This window comes from Gavialis gangeticus, unplaced genomic scaffold (genome assembly GCF_001723915.1).
Source record: "Gavialis gangeticus isolate Ggan-Ray unplaced genomic scaffold, GavGan_comp1, whole genome shotgun sequence".
Lineage (NCBI taxonomy): Eukaryota > Metazoa > Chordata > Crocodylia > Gavialidae > Gavialis > Gavialis gangeticus.
This window is the reverse complement of record NW_017729029.1, coordinates 68,619,661-68,629,815: the sequence shown is the minus strand read 5'-3', so window position 1 is coordinate 68,629,815 and position 10,155 is coordinate 68,619,661. Positions and strand designations below refer to the sequence as shown.

The 10,155-nt window shown below is 42.2% G+C and overlaps 1 protein-coding gene across 1 annotated transcript in view; it reads left to right on the top strand.

Moving 5' to 3' along the window:
* The window catches only part of NAF1 (nuclear assembly factor 1 ribonucleoprotein), a gene marked incomplete at its 3' end in the record, with an annotated part of 104,888 nt that overhangs the window by 40,263 nt on the left and 54,470 nt on the right, over positions 1-10,155 (top strand). Inside the window, exons 3-4 of the mRNA XM_019521734.1 lie at positions 2,717-2,810; positions 9,728-9,810. Of these exons, the coding sequence (XP_019377279.1) occupies positions 2,717-2,810; positions 9,728-9,810 (177 nt within the window). The remainder of the gene's footprint in view (positions 1-2,716; positions 2,811-9,727; positions 9,811-10,155) is intronic.

The window sequence follows — 10,155 nt, the reverse complement described above, 5'->3', positions numbered from 1 at the left end:
TCTGAGAAGGTGGTAGAAGGAATTGAGACAACTGAATCACTTTGCTTTTTAATAGCTTCACTCCCAAAATCTCCAGGAATGGAGGGGATGTAAGTGTTGTACCAGGTACTACTATAAATTATCTTCTGTGCTGTTCTGCATCCTGGGAATAAGGTCCTTCTAAGGATGGGTTACAGGTTAGCAAACTTTGATGCTTAGGTCTTTTGGGGCAAGAAAAATTTAAGTCAGTATTTGCCAACTGGTGTGCTGTGGCACAATAGCATGCTATCACAAATGAACAGGTGTGCCATGGAATTTTGCCGTGGCAATGAGCTTATAAACATGGGGATGGGGAATGCCTTAATGGGTGTTCCATAGAAAATTGTTATTAATATAAGTGTGCCTTGGGTTGGAAAACATTGGGAAACGCTGATCTAAGTAACAAGTCTGTTAAACTTTTTGTGTTGCTTTAGTAGGAAGAAAAGCAAGTTTTAGAAGTATGCAACCTGTCACTGGCAAGCCATTGCTGTTTGCTTCATCCCTGAAGCTTTAAAGAGAACTTGCTTATAGGCATCCTCCAAGAAGTTATTGAAAAATATAAGGTTGCTGTGTTCTAGGCTGCTGGCATATATTCATTTATTGGTGCAATGAGACTTGATCTCCAGTCCCAACAATCATGCCTTCTGCTATGTACACATACATGGCACATTATGTAATTGGGATCAGGGATTGGATCCCGATCATACCATTGCTGTTTGCCCTAATTATAATGGCATAATCAGAACCTTGAGCTTCCCCTACAGTGGCAAGTTAAAAGAGAAGCACGACAGGTCCAGCCACTCACCATTCAGCTGATTGTAAGCTGTATCCATCGAGATTTACATGGGGGACTCAAACTGGCTCCACTGCAGTCTGGGGTTGGCCCTGGACCACACTGGGGCAGGCTTTACTCCCCAGTATGGCAAGCTGATTGTTGTCCCAGCTGGGATAGCCCTGGGTCTGTCTTGGGACTGGGCCTCATGCTGCAGTAGTTGGGATCACAATCAGCTGATTGTCAAAACTCTGTGCATGGCAGCTCTGGCTGGGAATTTGAAAAAAACACAGGTACAGGCATGCTCTTTAAAGCTCGCTGTGCTCTGGGACCTACAATATGGGGTGGGCAGCTGGGAGCTCTTAGCAGCCCAGCTGCCCCTTTTCCACATGATTAGCATAGTAGTTCTTAGGGTAATGAGCATTAAAGCACATGTAATGCACACTTAATGTGCATTAAAGTGTCACAAAAAAACCATGCATGTTTGCTAATGTACGTTAATAGGCTAATGAGCTTTTTTTTCTTGCACCTCACAATGGAGGTACTAAATTTGAATGCGTATTAGCAAAAGCACGTTAATGAACATGTAGACATGCCCTGTGTGTAAGTCTTCTAGGAAACTGGGTAAAGGAGACTGTTAGTTTGATGTAATACTGTGGGAGAATCTTCTTCGTGGAGGCAGAGGCATAGGGGAAGAAAATGAAAATGCAGTCAATACTTTCTTGTAGTCACATGAGTAATTTTGCCTGAGGACTTGGTATTGATGGTTTAAGGATGAGATAACTAGTGTGTGGCTTGACTTAGGTTACCCTATAATACATGGACATCTTGCAAGAATACAGGGTATACATGAACTGATCCTTTTAATAGTAATAAAATTAAATGTGAAGGTGAGGACAAACGAAAACTTGATTAAAAAAGTATTACTAGAGTAGTTTATGTTCATAGTTTTAGAAAAAAAAAGTTTGCAAGATAATAGTTGTTGCTGTAGAATGATTTATCATATCTCAGATTCATAGAAGTTTAGGGATGGAAGGGACCTCATGAGATCGTTGCGTCCAGCCTGGGCAGGAAAGACAGCTGGGGACAAATAACCTCAGCAAGGTGTGCGTCCAGTCTCCTTTTGAAGATCTCCAGGGTAGGTGCCTGCACCACCCCTACCGGGAGTCTATTCCAGAGCTTGGTCACATGAACCACACAAGTCTGTCTCATAGATCTCTTAAACGTATGATGATTTCACATTTTAACCTTATATGATACATGTTGTTAGGCTTAGCTAGATTTGTTACATATGCTGAATTGTGTAAAACATAAAATTAAAATGTGTGTTAGTTTTCTCCTGTACCCTGTAGTTTAACTTCGTGTGCTGAAAAGTTTTTGAATTTGAATAATTGTGTTTAATTTAGTGCAGTAATAGCATTTTATATGATAAAATAAGTGACAGGTTTTAACTTTTTTCAATGTTTTCGTATTGGCTACTTAATCTCTGTACTTACTCCCCACAATACCATTTCATTTTCTCTTACGGTATTTTTTCTAGTGTTGTACATGGGTGTCATGATATAATTATTTAAAAGATAATGACAGAAAGTGAAGCTTTTTAAAACAGAATTTGTAGCTGTTAGAAGCCATTCTTCTCCAGTTGAGTTAAGCTGTCTTTAAATACTTGGCTATAGTATTGGGGTATGGTACAAGTGAATGGTTAAAGAAAAAAAAAAGAGAGAGCATTCTCAAAACTAGTTCTCTCTTATTTGATGAGCACTAACTTTGAATATTATTTGAATGTATTATTACAAATTAACTGGATTTTTTATTGACTTTCAAAATTAAATGTCTAAAATGGTTTAAAAAGGGATGTTCTCACCAGTGGGTAATATTTTGTGTGAAAAACAAAGCTTTGAAGATTAATTATTCTGATGTTCTCAGGAACTGCCTCTTGGTGAAGATTTGGTAATAATTCTGCCTGAGGATATTGAATTAAAGCCCTTTGGGAGAATTTCAAGCATTATTGATCAATTAGGTAAGCAAGATGCATTTATTTTCTTTTAACTGACAGCCATATTTTATTTCATTGTTTTGAGAACATGGTGTTTACTGCAGCATCTCATTTCTTAAAGTGAGCATACGTTTCTGTTGACTTTCTGCTCTTGTATAGTGTAACAGAAGGTATGTGAATGAATTTATTGAATATCATTTTTTGTTGTTGAATCCTTCTTACCTGGCTATTGAATACATCTTTTTAAAGGTTTTGTGGGGCACTCAAGAAAATTTCCTGTCATGGAAAAAGTTGTTGAAAAAGTAGATGCTTAATTTGTAACTGTTAAAAATGTCTTCAGAAATCTCTAGCCCATATTCTGTGTTTCAGTTGGCTTGCAAAATATAGGAGAAGGGCGAAAGAAAGGATTGAAGATTCTGTGGTGGGCCACTCCAAAATTTCTGTGTTCCCCCCTATCCCTTTTAAGTAAGAAGTGATTGTAATAACAAACTTATTTTCTTTCACAATGTTTGTATAGTTGGTATACTACCAGCTTCATGTGCTATTTGTCTATATGTGACTAGCATCTTGCCAGTGTCAGCTGCCAAAGGACAGAGGATGGCAGATGTGCTTCATCTATGGGGCTGGATGTAGTGTCGGCCTAAGTAGGACTGTGAGGAACTATGGATGGAACAGCAGATGCAGATAGTATACGTTAACAATTAAGAACTTGGCAAATCAGACTTTTGGAAAATCTGACACTGAATGATTGTTCCTGTGTCTGACTTCACAATAGACAGACACGGTTCTTTGGGGATATCTGCTAGCTTTTATTAGACCAACTCAAAAAATTGATTTGGTCTAATAAAAGCTGTCAAGTTTACCCAAAGAACCGTGTCTGCCTATGTCGTTAGACCAACACCGCTACAACCTACACCCCTGACTTCAGAATACAAACTCAAAGCTTGTATATATGATCTATTCTTAAAGTGTTTCCCACTTGATGGTTGTAACAGGAGTTAGAATTTGAAACACCAGGCAAGTAGAACTGATTAATAGTTTCTTGTGTTCAAGCTGATTGAAACTTTAGGATGTAAAATGGATAATTAAGATTTGTTTTGGTACTAAATGTTGTTGGTAATATAGATAAGGACACCTGTCTTTTACAGTTGCACCGATACATTGGTCCCATATCGGATTGGCACTGATCTGAGGAAAATTGAGAGCATCAGCAATAGGTTTTTTCATTTTGTTTTGTTTTGTCTGATGTGGCTGATAAATGCCCTGTGCACGCATGCAGTTTGAGCTCCTGTGGGAGGGAGTGGGGCTGGGGCTGGGGCTGGTACAGACACTGCCCAGCCAGGGATGGGCAGAGTGTGGGATGGAGCCATGGCTTTTCCAGAGGGTGGTGGCTCCCAGTGTCTCATGTACCCCACAAGGGCATGGGGCTACAGCTGCACGGGGCTCTTCCCAGCAGGGGACTGTGTTGGGGCTGCACTGGGGCGGGGAGTAGCAGCACTGGGAGCGGGGGTTGGGGTCTGCAGCCACCCCAAAATTCGCTGTAGCTTCCCTGTAGCCCCCTCCTACTGCTGCTGCCTGTCCGGAGTGCAGCCCCAGCCCAGTCCCCTGCCAGGAAGAGCCCCATGCATCCCCAGCCTTGGGCTGTGCTGGCAGCCCACCCTTATCCTGCGTGCAGATCCAGGGGCACATGCCCCCCCCCCCCCATGCCTTCCTGGGGTGCGTGCAGCGGCGAGAACTGCGCCCCCCCAATGAACTGGGACTCCTAGCCCCACTCCCTTCCTCATTGTGGGGGCCTCTAGACCATGCTGGGACAAGAAGTGTAAGACCTGCCAACACATCCACCGCTCTCATCATAACTACACCCCACAGTAGAACCATCACCATTCCTGGATCTTACACCTACACCTCCAGAAATATAATATATTTAATCCAGTGCACCAAATGCCTGGATGGAAACTATGTAGGATAAACCGAACAACAACTGTGTACCAGAATGAATGCACACTGAAAATTTATCAAAGGCAAGAATACCCAATTATCTGTGGGGGCACATTTTTCACAAGATAACCACTCTCTCTCCAGGCTCTCAGTTCTAATTCTCAAAGGGAATTTACAAAGCACGTTTTGTAAACAGGTCTACAAACTTCACTTCATAAATCTACTGGATACAAAAAAATCATGGGCTAAATACTAGACATTGGATTTATGACATGTCATAATCTGCCTGACATCCAGTAACCCCAGCTCTATATTTTCCCAGCTGCATCTTATCACCTGTTGACATTCCCCTTTCTGTTTCCCCTCCCCCAGCCAACCTGTCTCTTGCCTATTAACGCCTATCCTCTCTGATCTTCCTTGCCACGTGCATTTTCACAGAGCTGCATATTGGCTTAAGCTTCTATTCCAACCCTGGAGAGAATACACAAACCAGCAGACTCTATATGCCTGAAGATGGGCGTTTGTGTCTGAAAGCTTGCAAAGACCAATTTTTTCCAAGTATTCAGTTGGTCTAATAAAGATATCACATTTACCCAAATAACTTTGTCATCCTTTTTATAGCCATGCATTTTCTTGCCTTTTAGTGGATTAGTAATGAGAGTCTCAAGAGGGAGCTATATTAAGGGTAGTTTCCATGAGGTGGCCTTGAAAAAACAAATGGGGGGAAGGGGAGCTAAACTCTCTTAGTCTGAGTTATTCTCATAACCTGTATATTGGTGTCTAAATTTCTACTCTTTGTGGCTACCAAGGGAACTTTTTTCAGATGTAGACCATTTGGTAAATGGCATCTTTCTTAGTCTTCAAATTGCCATGTGTAATTGAGAGACATGAACTGCCCCAGTTGTTTTGGTTGTCAGGTTCTGAAATACGGCAATTCGAAGTTGGCTATTTCAAATATCATATTAGCAGTAATATACATTAAACATGTAAACAGTTTGGTAACAACAGATATGATTTTGGAATGGAAATCTGGAGATGTAGTTTAATGCTCAAAATACTTGTTTGATTTTGGCTAGAGGTGCACTGATGCATCGCTCTGATATCGGATCAGTACCAATATAAAGAAAATTGGCTGTATTGGAAATCAACCTGAAGTGGCTGATAATTTGGCTGATTTAAATGCCCATGCCTGTGCACAGCCACAGTGCAGCACACAGGCAGCGAGGAGCACAGCCTGGCAGCATGCGGCTGGTAAGTCTGGTGTGGTGGAATAGGAGGGGGAAGGGAAGGGATGTGCCTCCTGTGGTGAGGGAGGAAGGAGGCAGGGTGCCTAGCTGGGGTGAGGTGGCCCCCGCCTCTGTGCAAACCTCAGGAGGGCAACAGGTGGGGGGGGTGTGCCCCCAGATCTGCACGGGGTGGGGTGGGCAGGCTGCAGCTGCGGGCTGGAGCCGAGGCTGCTTTGGGCTCTTTTCAGTAGGACTGGGCTCTGGGCGGGCAGTGGTGGTGCTGGGCGGGGGGGCTACGGAGTGGGCTGCAGCCATCCCATATTTCACTGCAGTGCCGCTTCCCATACTACCGCCACCTGCCTGGCAGAGCTCTGGTTCAACCCTCTGCCTTGACCCGCATGCTGGGAAGAGCCAGGGCTGCGCTGGGAGGGTGGTGGTGGTGGCACTGGGAGCAACGCTGTGTAGGGACTACAGCAAAACTTGGGGTGGCTGCAGCCCCCTCCATAGCTCCCTCCCAGCGCTGCCATTGCCTGCCCTGAGCCCAGCCTCCTCCAAGAAAAGCCTGGTGCAACCCTGCCCACAGCTTCAGCTCGCCCTGCCCCATATGGGTCTGGGCCCTTGCCTTGAATGCCCACCCCATGCTCTCCCAGGGTGTGTACAGTGGCAGGAGCTGCCCCCCTGACAAGCCATGGCTCCGTCCCATGCCCCACCCCAGCCGTGCAGCCCCTGCCTCTGCCCCTTCTCTCCTTCACCGGGGTGGGGGGGCCGTTGATCTGCCCCCCCGCCACGCCCCTTCCCTCCCACCACAACAGACTTAGTAGCTGCATGCAGCTGTATTGGAAATCGGATCAGTATTGACGGATATGCCTCCTTAAATATTGACTATTAGTATCGCCCCCAGAATCTCTATTAGTGAACCCCTAATTTTGGCCCAAGGACTTTTGTTTGTGGACTCTTAAGATTGGGAAAAACTGGTCGTGTATTATTTTTATTAATTATTTTTGCAGAAGGCAGTGTAGATTTGTACCGTCTAAGCTAAGTAAATTAGAGAGAGATGTGGAGTAAGCTTTCATGAACCGGAGCTCACTTCAACCAATGCTGTGGAAGGATGTGCCCAGCTAAGTGTATAAACTGGCGAGAGTGGTTTAGAATACAGAGGTAGAAAGGAGCAGTGTTGGGAGAAGCAACAAGCAAAGAACCCACAAGAACAAGGGGTTGCAAGCTAATTCAGGTAATGGGATAAAAATGTGTAGTCCCTGTTTAAACCATACTTAACACAAAGCAGTTTGTGGATGACTTCTTGTTTTTCAGTTTCCCATTCAAATTGGTTATTAAAGGTTTGCTGCCAGAGAAGAGCTACTCTGAGATCAGGATGGAGTGTACAGAGATGGAGGGATTGCTTAACCCCTTTGCAGGGGACAGAACTTCTTGCTGGCTGGCCTTTGCCTCAGATGCCTTTACTGAAGACACTGTCTGTTGTGCTGTCTGTTGAAATTTGTTTGTTGTACTGGATCAGTCCAGGAGGAGGTGAAGTCCTTCTCTCAGGAGCAGAACCGGGTGCTAGCTCCTTGAGTCGGGGCCATGGAGAATCAAGAAGAGTGAGGGACCACAAGAATGGAATCTCAGTGGGAAGAAGCTCAGGCTTCCCCTCATTTCCCCCCTCCCGCTCTTGAAGCCAGTCCAGTCTGTCTGTCAAGTGTAGACCTTAGAGGGGCACTTCGCTCAACTACTTCATGTAGTGCAGAAAAGGATTATATGACATCAAAGCCTCCTTTTTTAATGTCTTTCCATTGGTAAGTTTGAGTTAAGCACTTGTGTTTACTGCTTGATTTTGTTTTTTTATGAACAAACTGAAGATGTACTAATTTGTCTGTAATCCATGTGCTCAGGTAAATGAGGAAGGTGTAGTAAGCCTATAGGTTTGCTTATATTAGTAAACTAGTTTAAGACATGTTTATTTGTTTTATTTTATAGTGCAAGTGTACCAAATGGTGCTTGGTTTTTTTTTGTTTTTGGTTTGTTCAGTGAAGGCTCGTTGTGCTAGAGAAGAGTACAGCTAGTGGTGAAGCAGCATTGCAAATACCTATTTGAACATTATGCTTTTACAATTGAATGGTTATGTTTTACTTGTAGGGCCATAGATTATAATAGGCAGCCTGTGCAGACTGTAGTGTAGTGGTGTGAAATATTCATGAAGTGAAAACACTTAACAGAGAATGAAACGCTTCACTTGTTATCCTGCTCAAGAAAGCATAGCTGCAACTTGTTTCCACTCGGAGTACATTGTAGTTTGAAATGGCAAAGTGAAAATTATGGATAACCATAATAAGGTCTGCATCTGAAAGTTATATCTCTGCAGGATGCTTAGCTACTTCTCTGTTAGTTAATCAGCTAAAAGTGGCTGAGAAGCTAAGAAGTCATCTCCAGTGCAACCTTGCATAACAGATGGCAGGTTTGCTCTTAATTTGGTGTTTGTTAGATATGGGGTGGCCAACCTGAGGAGTGTGGCACAGGCAGCTTCCTTGTGTGGCATGTTGCAGATCAGGGAGAGTATAGAGCAGGGAGCATAAGGCAGAGCAGCAGATCAGGTAGAGAGCACAGGTCAGAGAGCAGAAAGCAGAGCAGCATGTTGGGAAGGGGGTTGGAGCAGCACTCAGGGAGGGTACAAGGCTAATTTGTGGCATGCCTGCTGAAGAGGTTGGCCCCTTCTGTGTTAACATCTGCCATATCAACTTGTTTTTCTTCTTTTTCCCCTGAAGTGCTTTTCTTCTTGGGTGAGTGAAGCTGAACACAGATAGCTTGTTTGATAATCTTTTGAAAAAGCAAAGACTTGAACTAAGTCTGTAACTGGCCAGTCTGCCTGTATTAAGTTTTAAAAAGACATATGATGATTGCTTTCTTAAAATTAAATATTACCACCTAAAAGAGAGGTACCGGCTATCTTTACCAGCAGGTGAAGTGCTTTGTCTCCATCAGTGAAGAAGGACAGAGATTCAAATCTAGAGATAAAGAATTTATATTGAGATTAACACATTATTTTAGTAGCTGTTTATTTAAATTTTTTATAATTTTATTGGAAGCTGGTAGCAAGCCTTATGGTTTAAGTTGTTAATCTTTTTTTTCTATTCTCAAAGATTTTTGTGATGATTTTTTAGAGCAGTCTTAAAACATCTACTGCTTGCCTTTTTTTTTAAAGATTATTGCAGATGGTAAGTCTTGTGTAACATCCTTTGAATGTACTAAATCTCTGATCTGCAGTGCTAGAAGTAAATGCAGCATGTGATTGAATTTTTTTTAAATCTAAACCAATAAAGTTGCTTTCTTCACAAAACGGACCATATCTAATTTTTTATTTTTCCCCAGTTTTGTCATGCTATGCTAATTTTATGCACAGAACTCCCATGAATGTATCAGACTTGTTTCCAGCATTATGTGGGAGCTGGGATTATGTAATCTGAGTTGTATGGTAGAACTTTCCTGGATTGTGCTATTCAGGTTTTACATTTTTTTTCCATATTCACAAGTTTATTTTCATGGACATTTATGCAAATGTAAAGTTGTATTTGGAATCTAGCTTCAGAGATTGCATATTGCATATAGGCTTATGAGTAAGTTGCCCAAGCATTTAAAAACTGTTTAAAATCTGTTTAATTATGAAATATTCTTTGTATTATTTGCAGTTGCTGCTTGAATTCTAAATTATGGCTGGTTAAATTGTTGTTTTAACATTTTAAAATATACTAAACTTCCAATTTTTTTTCTTTTTTTTACTTTTAGTAGTAATTGAGTCACTGAAAGGCCTACCTCCGGTAAATGAAGAAAGCATTATTTTTAAGGAAGATAGGCATGCAGCAGGAAAGGTCTGTGAAACAAACTATTACACTACTTCTGCTGTTTGCATGGTAAAACATCATAGGTTGTAACACCAGAAAAGTGAATGTATATTGTTGGTGGCATCTATAACCTGTAAATTAATTCGTTTCATGCTTATAATTATATATGGGTAACAGTACCATGATACTGTTTATGAGTGCTTCATTGGGGAATCCATTAAAATGTTGGTTCCTTCTTTGGATTGTTTTTCCCTTTTTCTGCACAGCTAGTCTTTTCTGAAGAACTGACTCAGTTCCCTTCTAGATGAGGTAGCTAGCTAATTGACCATGTAAAATACTCCTTGTTTCAAGATTTTCACAGTCTTCACTCTT